This window comes from Phaseolus vulgaris, chromosome 7, assembly GCF_051622355.1.
Source record: "Phaseolus vulgaris cultivar YP4 chromosome 7, ASM5162235v1, whole genome shotgun sequence".
NCBI classification, from domain to species: Eukaryota; Viridiplantae; Streptophyta; class Magnoliopsida; order Fabales; family Fabaceae; genus Phaseolus; species Phaseolus vulgaris.
Genome location: NC_143504.1, coordinates 17,383,527 through 17,401,617, shown reverse-complemented (window position 1 = coordinate 17,401,617; position 18,091 = coordinate 17,383,527). Strand labels below are relative to the sequence as shown.

The window sequence follows — 18,091 nt, the reverse complement described above, 5'->3', positions numbered from 1 at the left end:
GTTAGGACTTTCCCAACTTATTAATATTTTAAAGCGATCACATTTGGATAAAAAAATGTTTTATACTCACCCTACATTTCAATAAATATTAATATTTTAATTATTTATAAAAAATTTATAATTTTGAAACATTTGTAAAAAAAATTATAATTTTGAAACATTTGTATTTTCATTAAGGAAGTTTTTTTTTTTTTTAAATTTTTTTATTAATATTTATTGTGGACGTAGGATGGTAGGATGGAGTAAGGGTCAAAATATCATATAATAAAGACTAAAAGTGACTCATGCTAGTAAAAAACCGAAAATGATTGTTTGACATACTGCGCCTTGCGCCTGTATACAACCAAAGTATGTGGCAGATTTGATGACATGGCAAAGGGTAAATGTGTCTTTTCATTTTAAAATTAAAAATAAGGTTAAAGAAAATGGTTGTTGATTCGAATGAAGCCCCCAAATCAGAAATGTGGTGGGAGCTTTCACCTTTAATTTCTATTGTCCGAAATGTGGTTTTAGGGTTGTTCCATTCCGCCTTCACTTGGCAGTGGTTTTTATGCTTGCTTTGATTGCGTCTTCATTTCGCCTTTCTGGGGCATTTATAGTTCATTTTGCTGTGCGAATTTGGGTCTTCAAAGGAGTGTGAATTGAGGCTTCAAAAGAGGTGATTTCGCCTTCAATTCGCAATGGGGTTTTAGGGTTGGTTCAATTGCATCTTGAAATCGCATATTTAGGGCAGTTGGAGTTCATTTTGCAGTGCGATTTTGGGGCTTTAAGAAAGGTATGTTTTCGTTTGGTTTAGGGTTTTTTTTTTTGCATTATGGTTGCGATTTTGGTCTCTGGTTTTGTAATTGGTTGGCATTCACTCACTAGCGCAAAAATGCTAAACAAGGGCGGCTATTTTACATTTACAATGGCGGCTATAGAGCCGCATTTGATCAGCAGGCATTCGTAAATCAAAGACGGCTATATAGCCGCATTTGTAAATATTATTTATAAGGGCGGTTATTTCTAGTAGTCGCATTTGTATATGCTTATGAATCAAGTGATAGGGTTTAGGGGTATAGCATTTACAAATGCGGCTTTGGTAATAGCCGCATTTGTAAATCATGCGCTGGATTTATAAATGCGGCTATGGTAAATAGCCGCACTTGTGGTTTTTTTTAGTGCAATCTGTTTAGTGTTAATCCCATATAAATTAACCTGTTCAATTATATATACCCAGCCAGAAAAATACATAAATTCAGAGAATCAAATATATATTGATCAAAATGTACATTACAAACACAAATCAAATTACATATAATCCCTACACTATTGATCAACTATCCTAGAGTTATAAAAATTTATGAAATATGTGGACCAAGAATGTCTCACCTATGCTATGGCATCCGAAGTCATTGGTGCTTCATCCGTGAAGAACTGCATTTCAAAATATGGTTGACATAAATTAGTTTTAAGATACATATATGTTCAAGAATTATAAAAATAATTTAACATATCATGTTACCTCTTTCCAATCACTTTTAAGGCCCAGTCTTACAATGGTAATCATCCATTGCATAACGTAATAGCCACACTCATAGTTTCCTGGTTGTTTATTACACTATAATCCAACAAAAAGTAAAAGTTAGTATATTGATAAACAATGATAAGAGAAAGAAAAAAAATTACAAACTTTTATTCTTATCCAGTTCAAATTATTTGAACTAGATCGACCTTTTAGGATGTTATATCCACGTCATGAACTGGTTAATACAAAAAACCTCGTTAGTAGATGGTTAATTAGTAACATACAAAGTTAACTTTATAGTGTACTTACGTATCAATTATATTCTTAAAATTTGTGGATATCTTCTTGTGTAGGGAACACAACCAAACAACAGTCTTATCAACCATTGATAAGACAAGTAATTACCAATGATGCCTATATCATCCATGAAAAGAGTTAGTAAATATTTAAAACATGAAATACTAATAATTGACAACATATAATCAAACTCACTCATTAATATAAGGACATAAATAAATTTGTTTTCCCTCTTTTTCCAAGGTGTTAGTGATGTATGCTTAGGTCTCATATGACCTTGGTCCAACGGGATTAGTATATACATGATCTAAGAATCCATACACATTTCCCTTCTCCTTAGTGAGATAGACTCCATGCAAAAACCTACAAGTTATTAGTTAAAGCATAATCAATAATAATTTAACATAAAGTAAATTGAAATATAGGTAAAAATACTTACATCATAAAAAATTGAATTATATTTATATTGAGCTCCTGATTCCCAGCTATAAATTCTAATAAATCTGTGTTGTACATGAACAGTGGCAGTTCAGTGTTTATTTGAAAAAACATATCATCCCACAGAACTTCAAAAGGATGATGGTCAATATGACTAGCAACTAGACCTAAGGAAGCTATATGATCGTCAACTGGAACCTCATGCTTCTTCTCCGGACTTGGTTTATGAAGAGGTTTCTACAAAATAAAGAACATTTGTATTAAATTATATGTAATATATAAATATAAATATTGTACCGCCCTGGTAGTCGGGAGTGATGACGTGGCATCCTGCTACAGTATAGGCGTGTTGGCAAGGCGCCAGGCTGGCAGAAGGGAAGGAAGTCGGGGGGCTCGTGAAGCCGCCAGTTATTAAGTTGGCGTGTTCCGATCTCCAGCATATCAGAATAGGCGATCACCGGGTTAAATACGAAGTCGCCAGATGTGAACTCGGGCGACCAAGCAGTTGGAGATCGCCGGAGAAAGCACATCGCCGAAGATGAAGGAGAAGCAAATTATGAAGGCGGCCGGCGAGACCACAGGGAAGGTGTATAAGGACACCCTAACTCGCCAACTCCAGTAGAGATCGCACTCCCAAGTTAGCTATGCACTGGGCAGTACCATGCATAAGTAACTTAGCCAAAATGAGAGTAGAAGCAGCGCCAAGTCAAGGAGGCTCCAGATGATGGCACGTGTACGACTGGATGCAAGCCACGTGTCCAGGTCTGTAACTGCCAGGAGAGAGAAAACAACCAGGTATATAAGAGTTCTCAACAAACTTTCTGAGGTACGCACGTTCAGTTTATACTCTTTACGCTTGCGAGTTGTAGAGCTGACTGTGAGAGAGGATTTGCACGGTTCTTGTTCTCTTAGTATTTGGTGATTCGGTCACTGACTTGAGCGTTGGAGTGCGATCGGCCGCAGCGGCGCCGCTCTGTTTCTTTGCAGGTTCTTGAGGTGGATCTCGAAGAGGAACGGAGGTGAGAAGCGGTGCGCACGTCGATCCTTTGACGAGGCAGTTTCCAGCGTTCCGGTCAACAGGCAGGATCATCAGGCGCCCACCGTGGGGTCGTGTAAAACTTGCTCCCATCCACAGCGTGAGTTCTTGGAGGTTTTCGAAGTTTTCTGCGTGGTTGTGTGCTGGTGCAACCATCGTTCGCTGTTTGCTTGAGTTTCGTTCGGTGAATTCGTGTTTTATACCGTTCGTTTGGCTTTTCGATCGGTGGAGTGAGGTTTCCTGCTGTTTACACGTAATTTGTTTGGTGGAAGTTCGAGTTCTTTCGCTCGTTTGGTTGTCCGTGGGGAAGCGGTGGTTTCTGGTGAAGTTGTGGTTTTCTTTGAAGGTTTACGGTGTTCTTGAGTTTTCTTGCGCAGTTTCGCACTGTTTTCTCCGATTGATCGCTGATTCGATCGTGGTTGAAGTGTCGTTCGCTGCATTCTGAGATTCGCTGGGTTCATGAGAAAAATGAGAAGCAATCGTTCAAGTCCAGTTGCGCCCGTTGCTGCCGAAGGCGCCGCCGCCATGACCATGGCGCAGATGGCAGAAATGATGCGTTCGTTGCAGGCAACTGTGGAAGCCTCACGCGTAGAGCAGGCGAGAATGCATGAGGACCTGGTCGCCGCTCGCGCCAGGAACGAGGAGCTTAGCAAGGTGACTGAGGAGCTGCGTCAAGCTCTTCAGGAGCAGCAAGGGCGTTCTTCTGCTGAAGAGGTGGCGCCGTCGACGCCACCTCGTGTTTTCCCTATGCCTTTTGTTCAGGCGATTACTGACACGCCTATTCCCACGAGCGTGGTTCCGGTTAAGGCTGTCTTTACCGGCGTAGAGGATCCAGAGGCTCATCTAACCACGTTCCATACGCAGATGATGCTGTCGGGAGGGTCAGACGCCGTCTACTGCAAGATGTTCGTGAGTACGCTCCAAGGAACGGCGATGGAGTGGTTTGTGAGCCTGCCTAACGGCCACATAACCAATTTTCAACAGTTCTCGAAGATTTTTGTCGAGCAGTACATCGTGAATAAGGCACCGCCCAGGGTGTCTTATGATCTGTTTGATATAAGGCAGTACCATGGAGAGTCCCTCAGAGATTACCTGAATCGCTTTGGAGCGCAGATGGTCAGATCGTCGACCAAGGATGAAGAGATGCTGGTCTATGCCTTCAAGAAGGGCGTGCAGCCAGGACCATTCTGCGAGGCCTTGATCAGGGCTCACCCCGCGACGTTTGCTGAAGTCAGGCGACTTGCGGTGGCTCACATCGCCGACGAGAGTGAAGTCGCCGAGAAGAGAGGAAGCGTGGCTCCCGCCAGGCCACGCGCCCAGACCAGGATCCAGCCGCAGAGGGTGCTGGAAACAGCGGCGGCGGCCAGGAAGGACCAGAGGACTCGCCATCCTTACGACAGGAGGAACAAGGGAAGGAGCCAGGGGCGCCAGCAACCAGCACGCCGGGAATACAATCGCCCGCCTAAGCACAAGTTTGTCATGGGACTAGCGGATCTAATCGCCATTCCTAATATATCTGCTAGGTTGAAAGCGCCTGAGAAGGTGGGCGACAAGGTGCTGGGGTCAAAGCCGGATGCCTGGTGTGAGTTTCACCAAGGTTTTGGCCACACTTTGGACTCGTGTTTGTCTTTGGGATATCAGCTCGACGATCTGGTTAAGAGCGGGTTCCTAAATGACTATCTGCTGGACAGGAGGACGGGGGGAGCGTCGAGTTCCCAGCCAGCAGGTGGAGAAGCCCAACAACACGAGATGCCTATCCACGGGGAGATCCACACCATTGCAGGGGGCTTCTCAGGTGGTGGATGCACCGCATCGCAGAGGAAGAAGTACGCGCGATCGGTGATGACAGTGGATATGTTTGAAGATCACTCGCCGGAAGTGGACATTACGTTCACCAAACAGGATCTTCGGGACGTTGTGCCCCATGACAACGATCCCATAGTCATTTCGTTGGTTACAGCGGGAAGGAAGGTCCACAGAGTTCTGGTGGACCAAGGAAGCTCGGCAGACGTGATGTTCTGGCCGACTTTCACGCAGCTGGAGTTGCCCCTTGACCAGCTAAGGCCCTATGGAGGGTGTCTATATGGGTTCGCTAGTGACCAGGTGGAGGTCAGGGGGTACATTGAGCTGAGAACCACGTTTACAGATGAGGCTGGGTCAAGGACGGAGAAAATCAAGTACCTCATCGTAAACGCTCCTTCAGCATACAACATCCTGTTGGGAAGGCCCACGCTTAACAGGATAGGCGCCATCCCGTTGACTCGGCACATGAAGGTAAAGTTGCCGTCCATGGAAGGGGTGGTGATCACGATCAAGTCTGATCAGAAAGAAGCGAAAAAGTGCTATGAGAATAGCCTGAAAAACAAGAGATCAGTGAGTTATGTAACAACCACCCCACCTCCCGGTGTGAAGCCCAGATCGACGGTAACAGAGGAGGCCGCCGGAAGAGACGTGGAGATGGTGGACGCTGAGCTGGGGGAGAAGAATGCTGGTCTGGAGGAGGAAGAGGAGCGGAATCACCCTGAGGAAGCGAGGGAGCAGGGAATCGCCAGGGCGGTGATCGCCAGAGAATCCAGGCCAAAACCCGTCGAGCAGTGGCTCGAAAAGGAGATCGGAGGAAAGATCTTCAGGCTGGGAAGATCTCTGGAGGTCGAGCTCCAGGACCAGATCGCCGAGGTGATTGAGCGGCATCTGGACGCGTTTGCATGGTCCGCTTCGGACATGCCCGGGATTGATCCCGACTTCTTGTGCCATCATCTGGCGATGGACAATTTGGTGAGACCGGTGCGACAAAGGAGAAGAAAGTTCAACGAGGAGAGGAGGCAGGCGATCAGGGACGAAACACAGAAACTCCTCGCTGCAGGCCACATCAGGGAAGTCCAGTACCCTGAGTGGCTGGCAAATGTCGTGCTGGTGAAGAAGAGTAACGGGAAATGGCGCATGTGCGTCGACTTCACCGACCTGAACAAAGCTTGCCCAAAGGATTCGTATCCTTTACCAAGCATAGATGCCCTGGTCGATAGTGCTGCAGGGTGTAAGTTGCTGAGTTTCCTGGATGCCTTCTCAGGATATAATCAGATCAAGATGCATCCCATGGATGAAGAGAAGACAGCCTTCATGACGGAGAGATCGTGCTATTGCTATAAGGTGATGCCGTTTGGGCTGAAGAACGCGGGGGCCACATACCAGAGGCTGATGGATCGAGTACTTGCACCAATGCTGGGAAGGAACGTGCAAGCGTACGTCGATGACATGGTCGTGACCTCGCAGGAAAAAAGTAAACACGTTGCAGACTTGGAAGAATTGTTCACGACGATCGCCAAGTTCAAGTTAAAGCTCAATCCGGAGAAATGCATTTTCGGCGTGGAGGCTGGAAAGTTTTTGGGTTTCCTCTTGACTGAAAGAGGAATAGAAGCCAACCCAGACAAGTGTGCCACCATCTTGGCGATGAGGAGCCCAGCTACGGTAAAAGAAGTCCAGCAGCTAACAGGTCGGATGGCAGCCCTATCTCGCTTCGTGTCAGCTAGCGGAGAAAAGGGGCATCCCTATTTTCAGTGTCTGCGGCGCAATAATAAGTTTGTTTGGACGAAAGAGTGCGAGGAAGCTTTCGTCAAACTGAAGGAGTATCTGGCGAGCCCGCCGTTTCTGTGCAAACCGCTGGTGGGAATCCCTCTCAGGTTGTATTTTGATGTAACTGAGAGGGCGGTGAGTGCGGTGCTCGCCCAGGATCAAGATCAGGCTCAGAAGCCTATCTATTTTGTGAGCAAGGTGTTGCAGGGCCCCGAAACGAGATATCAGGCCCTGGAGAAGGCTGCGCTGGCTGTGGTGTTTTCGGCGAGGAGGTTGCGCCACTACTTCCATAGTTTCACAATACTGGTGATGACTGACCTGCCCATCCAGAAGGTCTTGAAGAAACCCGACGTTGCGGGAAGGATGGTGAAGTGGGCAGTAGAATTGTCAGAGTTTGATATTAAATATGAGCCCCGAGGCCCGATCAAGGGGCAAATCTTTGCAGATTTCGTGGTTGAGCTCTCATCAGAGGTGACGCGGGTTGAAGGAGACGATTTCCGTTGGGTACTTTCAGTGGATGGATCGTCGAACCAGCAGGGCAGCGGTGCTGGAGTCATATTGGAAGGACCCAACGGCGTGCTGATCGAACAATCTCTGAGGTTCGCCTTCAAAGCCAGCAACAATCAAGCAGAGTATGAGGCGCTGATCGCCAGGATTCTGCTGGCCAAGGAGATGGGAGCTAGGGTGCTGATGGCTAAGAGTGACTCACTGCTAGTCATAGGGCAAGTAACAGGCGAGTTCCAGGCTAAAGATCCACAAATGGCGGCTTACTTGGCGTACGTGCAGGAATTGAAGAGTTCCTTTGCCTCCTTTGAAGTAGTACATGTACCCAGAGAGCAGAATGCCCGAGCTGACTTGCTAGCTAAGCTCGCCAGCTCAGGCAAGGGATGTAGGCAGAGGACGGTGATTCAAGAAACTCTGAAGACGCCGAGAGCATTTGTGGCAGATCACCTGGTCCTTCAGATCAGCAAGTCGACGGAGAACGCCGCGAGAAGCCATAAGTCCCTGACGCAAGAAACTCTGAGATCGCCGAGAATTAGAGCATGCCGAGGAGAGAAGGTGAATGTGATACAGGTCTGCGCTACCCATGAGCCAGACACTTGGATAACACAGTACAAGCGGTGCCTGGCAGATGGCCTTCTCCCGCTGGATCCGACTGAGGCTAGGAAGGTAAAGAAGAATTCTAGCAAGTACACCCTGATTGATGGCGATCTGTACAGGTTTGGGTTCACTCACCCGCTCCTGGAATGTATATACGGCGAGAAGTGCACGAGAATCATGGCGGAGCTCCACGAAGGTATATGCGGAAGCCACGTCGGGGGTCGAGCTCTGGCCGCGAGGACTCTCCGTGCAGGATACTACTGGCCATCCATGAGAGAAGATTGCAAGAAGTATGCCCAATGTTGTAAACAATGCCAGCAGCACGCCGATTGGCATAAGGCGCCTCCCGAGGAGTTGAAGTCGATTTATAGCCCTTGGCCATTTCATACCTGGGGAATCGACATCCTGGGACCTTTCCCGCTGGCGATCAGGCAGATGAAGTACTTGGTGGTGGCGATTGAATATTTCACCAAGTGGATCGAAGCAGAACCAGTGGCCCAGATCACCGCACGCAAGATCGAAGGTTTCGTGTGGAAGAACATCGTGTGCCGATTTGGAGTGCCTAAATGCCTGGTGTCGGATAATGGGACTCAGTTTGCAAGCCACCTGCTGAAGAAGCTCTGCGAAGGGGTGGGAATTCAACAAGTGTTTGCATCCGTCGAGCACCCTCAGACAAACGGCCAGGTGGAGTCAGCTAATCGGGTGTTGTTGAGAGGTTTGAAGAGAAGGCTTGAGAAAGCCAAGGGAAGTTGGGCTGAGGAGGTACCCCGTATAGTCTGGGCGTACCACACCACCGAGCAGTCAGGAACCCATGAGACCCCGTTCAGCTTGGTCTATGGGTGTGATGCCATGATCCCAGTAGAGATCCAGGAGAGCTCGCCGAGATTCCAGAACTTCGTAGAGGAACACTCGAATGAAGAGAGAAGGCTGAACCTGGATCTACTGGACGAGGTCAGGGAAGAGGCGAGACTGAAAGCTGAGGCGGTGAAGAGGAGGATCGAACGAAGATACAACTCGAAGGTGATGCCAAGGCAGTTTAGAGAGGGCGATCTGGTGATGAGGAAGGCCCACCAGTACGAGATGGAGAATAAACTGTCGCCCAAGTGGACTAGACCGTTCAGAATAACCGAGGTGCTCGGGAACGGCGCCTACCGCTTAGAGACGCTGGAAGGAGGGGCGATTCCTCGCACCTGGAACGCCACGCACCTGAAGTTGTACTATAGTTAAGAGCTTTGTAAGTAAAGACAAACACAAAGGTCATATTACAATGTCTCTGATGAAACAGTTTGAAGGGGGCACTCTTTTTTCCCTAAGGAGGGTTTTTAATGAGGCCACCCAATAAAAGAAGAGTTTTCGAAGTATAAGGCGTTTTCAGATTGCATGTTTGCTTTTTCCCAAAAGTTTTGAAGAAAGACCTTGTCGCTTGTACGTGATTTAAGGCAAGTAAAGATATATCGCATGTTTTCTAAAAAGTTTTTAAGTCCTCATCGTTTTTCGGCGATTGGAGGCACCAGTAAAAGTTTTTAAGTCCTCATCGTTTTTCGGCGATTGGAGGCACCAGTTAAAGTTTTTAAGTCCTCATCGTTTTTCGGCGATTGGAGGCACCAGTTAAAGTTTTTAAGTCCTCATCGTTTTTCGGCGATTGGAGGCACCAGTTAAAGTTTTAAAGCCCTCATCGTCTTTCGGCGATCGGAGGCACCAGACGAAAGACCTCAACGCCCTCGTGCGTTCTGAGGCAAGATAAAGACCTCCTCGCCGTCGAGCGAGTGCAGGCGAGGAAGAGTGAAAAGTCCTCCCTGTTTCTGGGGTCGAGAAGATGTAACCCCTGGGGCAATGTAGAGGCACCAGTGAAAAGTCCTCCCTGTTTCTGGGGGCGAGAAGATGTAACCCCTGGGGCAATGTAGAGGCACCAGTGAAAAGTCCTCCCTGTTTCTGGGGGCGAGAAGATTTAACCCCTGGGGCAATGTAGAGGCACCAGTGAAAAGTCCTCCCTGTTTCTGGGGGCGAGAAGATGTAACCCCTGGGGCAATGTAGAGGCACCAGTGAAAAGTCCTCCCTGTTTCTGGGGGCGAGAAGATGTAACCCCTGGGGCAATGTAGAGGCACCAGTGAAAAGTCCTCCCTGTTTCTGGGGGCGAGAAGATGTAACCCCTGGGGCAATGTAGAGGCGCCAGTAAAAAGTCCTCCGTGTTTCTGGGGGCGAGAAGATGTAACCCCTGGGGCAATGTAGAGGCGAGTTAAAGACCTTCTCGCCGATGAGCGAGTTCAGGCGAGTTAAAGACCTTCTCGCCGATGAGCGAGTTCAGGCGAGCTAAAGACCTTCTCGCCGATGAGCGAGTTCAGGTAAGTTAAAGACCTTCTCGCCGATGAGCGAGTTCAGGCGAGTTAAAGACCTTCTCGCCTACATGCGAGCTTAGGCAAGATAAAATCCTTCTCGTCTCGAATGAGTTCAGGTATGGTGCAGAGGGTGGAAGAAGTTTGGAAGGTGGCTAAGGTAGGTTCGAAGAGAACGCCTAGTCAACCGGTCTTTTGTTCTGAAGTTCAGGGAGGTAAAGAAGGATCCCAAAAGGCGTTTCTACCCCTAGACAAAGAAACAATGGCCAAAGCATGAGGCTAGAAAGAAGCTGATATCACCAAGAGTCTTTGGCGATCGGGAAGAGTTCAAACAGCGGCGAGAAGGTTAAAAGACCTGTTTGGTGAAGCAGGTCGAGTGGAGCGGTGTTTAAGCCAGTGACTGAGTTACAGTTCGTTGCTTGAGGGATATTTTTACGATAAGGTTAATTGCCTTAAGGTTACGAATTGTTAAGTGTTTGTTGCTTAAGGCTGAAGTGATCCGAAGCAGTTAAGCCAAAGGTTGTACCTACAGTTTTCCTAAGTCATTTCTTTGAAATTAAACAAGCAAGGAAAGTTGAAGCGAGTGAAGAAGTTATAAAAGGGAAAACGTAGCCTTTGTCATTAACAGTTAACAGTTCAGAGCATATACACGAAGGGACATAAAGTTTATTACAAGTTATAATACAAGGGAAAGCACAAAGGTAGCAGATGAAGAAGAATTGATTAGTCTTCAGCAGGAACGACTTTTCCATCCACCACTTCATTGTTCAGCGACACCATGCTGAGATCCAGGTCGGGGAACAGGCAAGCAAATTGTTCCCGCGCAGCTTCGAATCCAGCAGCCAGAATTTGAGCGGAGTTCAGCTTGAGTTCTTCAATTTGCTTCTGAAGTTCCTCAATCCGCTTCTTGAGGTCTTCAGTTTGCTCTTTCAGCTCTTTATTCTGTTGCTCCAGCTCTTTAACCTGTTTCTTGAGTTGTTCATTGATCTCTTGAGCCTGGAGAAGGTCTTCAGTAACCTTTTTGGATTCCGCTTGCGCTTGGGCCAGTTCAGCAACTGCCTTTCCTTTCTCTTCGTTGGCTTTGGCAAGATCAGCTATGGCGTCGTCCCTCGCCTTTTCCACCTGCCCAAGGAGGGTCTCTCGGTCAGCTGACCTTTTCTCTAGTTTTTGCACCTTGACGGCGTCAGCCTTCATGAGAGCCTCCAGGTCAACCACTCTGACGCGAAGGGGCACAATCTTGCTCTCCAGTTCAACCTTCTCTTGAGCAAGTTGATGCACCTTGTGGCGAAGGTCAGCGGCCTCCTTGCGCGCCAGCCTGAGCTCGGTGTTCATGGCATCCTCCACTCGGGAGTGTTCGATTTCTACGAGCGTCAGGTTGAAAGACAACTTCTCCACCTCGACCCTCATAGTGCTGTTTTCGGTTTTGAGGTTGAAGAGGTCGTCTTGGAGCCTCCTTGATGGAAGAGGGCCCAAGCTCACCACACTATGAAAGCCAAGCTTCCAAGACCAAGACCGTCTAGCCTTCCAAAAGGAGCGTCTAGCCTCACAAGGAGCGTCTAGCCTCACAAAGGGAGCGTCTAGCCATGATGAGGAGCGTCTAGGCCAAGGCTACATGAGGAGCATCTATGAAGAGTCCTAGACTGTCTAGCTTCACACACACAAGGGCCAAAGCTACGGTTTGGGAGAGAAGAGGCTTTGTTGCATAAAAGGCCCATTAGGGGTACTTAGTAAGATAGGTAGTGTAGAAAGAACTTTGTGAAGGAAACCTTCTAGAACCTAGGGTTGTGTGGCCGGTCATTGCATGGCACATGGCTTAGAATTTAGATTTAATTTTGGTTTTCTTTTCCTTAGAAATGTAGCTTAACATTTAAGCCCAAATAGCCTATAAATAGGAAGGCTATCTCTTTGTATTTGACAAGTTTATTTGAGTATTGTTATGCTGCCCATTTTGTGCACTAGCTATACTTCTCCTAGAAATCTAGGCTATAAACTTCACTCCCTTCACCTTTCTTCATAGAGCTGGCCGAACCTCTCTAATTCATACTCATCATGCACCTTCAAAGCCATCACAACTCCTAGGAGGGCTTTGTTTCACTCACCCATTGCTTCCGCATCCATTTTTTACTACTTTGATTCAAGAAGAACACATGAAATGCCATCATTTGGTATCATGAGCTATTGGTTCTTCAAGATGAGTAGCTTGTCTTTTTAATTTCATTTCTTCTTTATTTTCATCTTTGTCATTTCAATTCCTTACTTGTCTTGCTGTTTTTTATATTTTAATTTGTTCTTGGTGTGCTTTGTGGAAGATCCAACCCAAGCACTCTTGTTCATTTGATCTTGAACAAGTTCTTGTGCAATTTGTGATAGGATTCCATACACCTTTGTGTTGCTATTTTGTTTTAGGCTTTGAGTCTTTATTGCTTTCATTATTTTTGCTTCATATTATGCTTTGAGTCTTTAATTTTCTGAATCTATACATGTTTTGTCAAGTCATGTTCATCCATATTGTCATCAATTCTTAGTAGTCCTATTTTTTGGCTTGATTGTTTCTTGTTTTGGGTCTCTTTATATTGCTTTAATCTGCTGTTATTTTGATCCTTTGATGCTTTTTATTTTTAGTTTGAGTTCATAATTGTGTCTTAGTTCATACACAATTTCCATTCTCACATTTTCCATTGTGTTATTTTTGGTTATCTTGCTGTTTTCTTCCAGTTTTCCAGATTTCCCCTGTATCACCTCTCTGTTCTGGGCTGTTTTGTTTAACAAAATTTTTTCCACCCATAGGAAAATTCTGAATTTCTGGAAAATGCAAGTTTAAGGTGTTATAGAAAAGACAAAAAAAGAATGAGGTCAAAAGGAGCAACAGAAAAAAATGATAAATCTCACAAAATCAGAGTGCGAATCTTGAGCGTTACAGCTGGCCTAACTGCACACCAAATTTGCAAAAATTATTAAAAAAAAATGGTGCATGAGTTTTAGGTGATTCCAAAGCCAAAATTTAGCTAAGATCCTGAATTTTCTTGTATCCAAATTTCAGAAACAAATTTTACAATTACAGCTCAGCATAAATCGGGGAACAAAACTGTTTTCTGGCCCACAACATTTTCCAGTGGTGCTGTTTTTTTATTTGGTCATCTAATCTAGTGCTTTTCTTTAGGAATTCCTTTTGTGTGCCAACTTTTATTGAGTACCTTTAATTGTTTGCTTTAATTTCTTGAATCTCTTTCTAAGTTGTCATATTATAAATCCTTTTGGTGGTACTGTTTTCTTTCAATTAAATTTGTTTCTTGCTTTTGTTTCTTGACCTCTCTTTTGTGGGTGCTGGAAATTAATTCTCTCTTGGTGCTTATGTGCATGGAAATTGACTTGGTTTAAGGTTAAGCCTTTGTGAATAGGTGCTGGAAATTGGAGAATTAAAGCCAACTTTCTAAGGAGGAGTCAAAGCTAAGGCGAAACAAGCTTCTTGAAACAAACACTACAAACACCTAGAAGATCAACAAACAAGACAACAAAGAAAGTGCACTAACCAAAAAGAGGAACAACAAAGGGGGTTTTCTTATCTCCTTTACAACTTGGATTATTGTTAATTACCTCTTTTAAATTACGTTTTAGACGGTGAGTGTGTCTTCAAGGGCTCCAAGTGTCCAAGGAGCCTCACCTAGGGCCGAATAGCATAGTCATTTTGCTTAGTAATTTGTTGCTTGTTTGAACTTGTATTTCTTTTGTTTTGGTAGAAACGTTTTGCATGTTTAGTATTGTTTAAATTTGTGCTATACCGACTAGTTTGCTGCATATCCAGCTTACATAATTTTCTTGCTTTTTGATTTCTCAACTTTTTGTGTTCTAAGTGTTCTACTAAGAGAAAATTTTGTGTGAAGTCATTGGAGGAAAAGTTTTTGGCAAGGAAAAGGCTTGGTACTTAAGTAGTCCATTGTGACTCACCTCCCTTACCTGGAAAACTCCCTTCTCTAACTTTCCTAAACTTTCTCCAAGTAAAACACCTATATACACAAAGTTTTAGCCATGTCTTCTTCTTCTCACTCTCCAAAGTCTATAGAAAGTGAAGTAAAATCTTTGAAAACTCTTTTAAAAGAAGTATCCCAAGCGGTACAATTAATCTCTTTTAGACAATTGGAGAATGAGAACAAAATCAATGAGTTGGCTAAAGCTCAAGAAGAGAAGTCACAAAAATCACAAAAATAAAAAAAAACTCATGCATCACATTCTCAAAGTATTGAATCTCTAGGGGAGGGAAGCCGTAGAATCAATGATTATTACCAACCACCCCCTAGAAGAACTAGGCAAAGGGAACAAGAGGTGCCAAGGGAAACTAGAGTAGACCTACCTCATTTTCATGGAAAGGAAAATGTAGAAATATATCTAGATTGGGAGATGAAGGTAGAGCAACTCTTTGCTTGCCATAGGGTAAGTGAGGAACGTAAGGTACCCTTAGCCACCCTTAGTTTCCAAGGAAATGCTATGTATTGGTGGACCTCTTTAGAGAGAGACCGACGTCTTCATAGGGAACCTCCCATAGAATATTGGAATGACCTTAGGGGAGCCCTAAGACGTCGACATATACCTTTTTACTACCATAGGGAGTTGATGGACAAGCTCCAAAGACTCCAACAAAAGAATATGAGCGTAGAAGAGTATAGACAAAAGATGGAGCTCTACATGATGAGAGCCTCCATTAGAGAAGAGGAGGAAACCACCATATCTAGGTTCCTTAGTGGCCTATCACTTGAGATAAGAGATAGAGTAGAACTATTACCCTATCAAGACTTGAATGATTTGGTTCAACTTTGCATTAAAGTTGAACAACAAAATTTGCGCAAAACTTCAAGTCAAAGGGTAGGTTCTTACTCCAACTCTTATCCCAAGAAAGACTTTAAAAGGGAGGGTAGTACACCTAGAGACGAACCCAAAGAGACTACCAAACCCTTAGTGAAAGATGCCTCCACCCCATACATCCGTGCTAGGGACACCAAATGTTTTAAATGTTTTGGAAGAGGGCATGTGCAAGCACAATGTCCAAACCAAAGAATTTTGTTTTTAAAAGGAAAAGATGAATACACAAGTGGTGAAGAGGAACCTAGTACCCAAGAAAAAGGGGAAGGAGAAAGGATAAATTCTTTGGAGGGGGACTTATTGATGATTCAAAGAATCCTCCACAATCAACCTAGTGCACCCATTGAGCCACAACGAGAGAACATTTTTCATACTAGATGCAATGTTTTAGAAAATATATGCTCTCTTATTGTGGATGGTGGGTCATGCTGCAATTGTTGTAGCACTAGATTGATTGAAAAATTACAACTACAAGTAGTTCCTCATCCACAACCTTACAATTTACAATGGATCAATGAGGATGGAGAACTACGTGTAGACAAACAAGTGGAAATCGAGTTTTCTATAGGCAACTACAAAGACAATGTTTTGTGTGATGTAGTACCTATGGAAGCTTGCCACATCTTATTAGGTAGACCATGGCAATTTGATAAGAAAACCTCACATAATGGTCTAACTAACGAGATTTCTTTTATCCACAAGCATAAAAGGTTTGTACTTAGCCCTTTACCACATTCCCAAGTGGTAAAAGACCAAATACAAATGAAACACAAAAGGGATGAAGAAAAAATAGAAAAAGAAAAAAAATTTGGGAAACAAAAGGCGTGGGAGAATAGTGTTCCTTCCCACAAGGTCATTCAACAAGTCAAGCATATTGAAAATACCTTCACAAACATGCTTCTTGTTGAACAACCTAGCCTTTCCTTTTGTAAAGGAACACTTGCAAGCATGAGCACAAAAGAAAAGTCCTTACAAGAAGCTTGCATAGATCAAGAAGGAGAACTCATGGGACAAAAGAAAGTTGATCAAACGCTAGAGCTTTTAAGAGGAAAACTTTTGTCACCCATGAGAAAAGAGGTTCAAAGACATTACTTTAAGTACAACTCATGTTTTCAAACTACACCTAAAGTAAAGTCTCATGAACTCTATACTCCTTCACCTTTTGCAAATGATCCTTGGGAAGATACAAATTTCATTTTAAAATTCCCTAGGACAACAAAAGGTTTTAATTCAATCTTCATGGTTATGGATAAACTCTTCTCTAGAGAAGTGATACATCTCCATGGTTTATTCTCAAGCATAGTATTGAATAGAGCTCCAACTTTCGCAAACCATGATTTGAGGATTTCCTTTGGAAAACTTGCAACTAAGTTGCACACTTTAAATGCTTATCATCCTCAAACGCATGGTCAAAATATTTTTGAAAATATAGCTCTTTCTATTATGCCTAGAATAATCATGAAGTGCACACACAATTTTAGAGATGAGCAAACATACCATCAAGTAGTTCACAAAACTACTTCTCCTTTTAAAGTTATGTGTGTGCTCAATCATCTTTCTTCTTTTAAGTTGTTACCATCTCCTATAGGATTTATGCCTCAAGAGAAGGTAACCACAAATGACCATTTTAAAATACAAAAGATGATTAGAGGCCACACACAACCCTTAAAAGAGAAATCTTGTCCAAGGTTGCCAACACCAAAAGACAAACAACAATGGCAACCTAGTAAAATTAATCTGCAAACTAACACCTATGCTTTATTTGATTATTTCTATAGGAGGACGTTTGATCCAGGAGGACAAGTTTTGAAGAAACAAGATGCTGCTATCCGAGATCAAGCCTGAAGATCTGAGGATAGATCTTCTCAAAAGAAGGAGGAGATGATGGACACCATCCAGCCACAACCATTCCCCTAAGCAAAAGCATTGGATTTGAGGACAAATCCTTTTCAAGAGGGAGGGGATGATGGAAGAGGGCCCAAGCTCACCACACTATGAAAGCCAAGCTTCCAAGACCAAGACCGTCTAGCCTTCCAAAAGGAGCGTCTAGCCTCACAAGGAGCGTCTAGCCTCACAAAGGGAGCGTCTAGCCATGATGAGGAGCGTCTAGGCCAAGGCTACATGAGGAGCATCTATGAAGAGTCCTAGACCGTCTAGCTTCACACACACAAGGGCCAAAGCTACGGTTTGGGAGAGAAGAGGCTTTGTTGCATAAAAGGCCCATTAGGGGTACTTAGTAAGATAGGTAGTGTAGAAAGAACTTTGTGAAGGAAACCTTCTAGAACCTAGGGTTGTGTGGCCGGTCATTGCATGGCACATGGCTTAGAATTTAGATTTAATTTTGGTTTTCTTTTCCTTAGAAATGTAGCTTAACATTTAAGCCCAAATAGCCTATAAATAGGAAGGCTATCTCTTTGTATTTGACAAGTTTATTTGAGTATTGTTATGCTGCCCATTTTGTGCACTAGCTATACTTCTCCTAGAAATCTAGGCTATAAACTTCACTCCCTTCACCTTTCTTCATAGAGCTGGCCGAACCTCTCTAATTCATACTCATCATGCACCTTCAAAGCCATCACAACTCCTAGGAGGGCTTTGTTTCACTCACCCATTGCTTCCGCATCCATTTTTTACTACTTTGATTCAAGAAGAACACATGAAATGCCATCACTCCTGGTTGAGCTCTCCATAGCTCTGGTTATGATCGCTGGGATATCTTCTGCTATGGTCTTCAACTTGGCAGTTAGAGGCTCCCACATCCTTGTGACCTCCAAAGGGAGGTTTGCTGCTTGTAGAGGCACCAGGTGAGCCTGTTGTTGGTTCTCGTCGCCACCTTCCTTAGCAGGTTCTTCAGTAGGCACTTTCTGGCGTGGCGACGGAATCGGGGATTCGGTGATCAGAATCGGAGAGGTATGAGCAACCTCATCCCCGATTGGAGCAGCTTCTGCAGCTGAG

The 18,091-nt window shown here is 44.4% G+C and overlaps 1 protein-coding gene across 1 annotated transcript; it reads left to right on the top strand.

Moving 5' to 3' along the window:
• Nucleotides 1-466: 466 nt before the first annotated feature.
• On the top strand, nt 467-17,596 carry LOC137817263 (uncharacterized). Its single transcript, XM_068620516.2, has 2 exons — nt 467-775; nt 13,668-17,596. The coding sequence occupies exon 2, from the start codon at nt 14,678-14,680 to the stop codon at nt 16,979-16,981; it is 2,304 nt and encodes a 767-aa protein (XP_068476617.2). The 5' UTR covers nt 467-775; nt 13,668-14,677; the 3' UTR covers nt 16,982-17,596.
• The last annotated feature ends 495 nt before the right edge of the window (nt 17,597-18,091 follow it).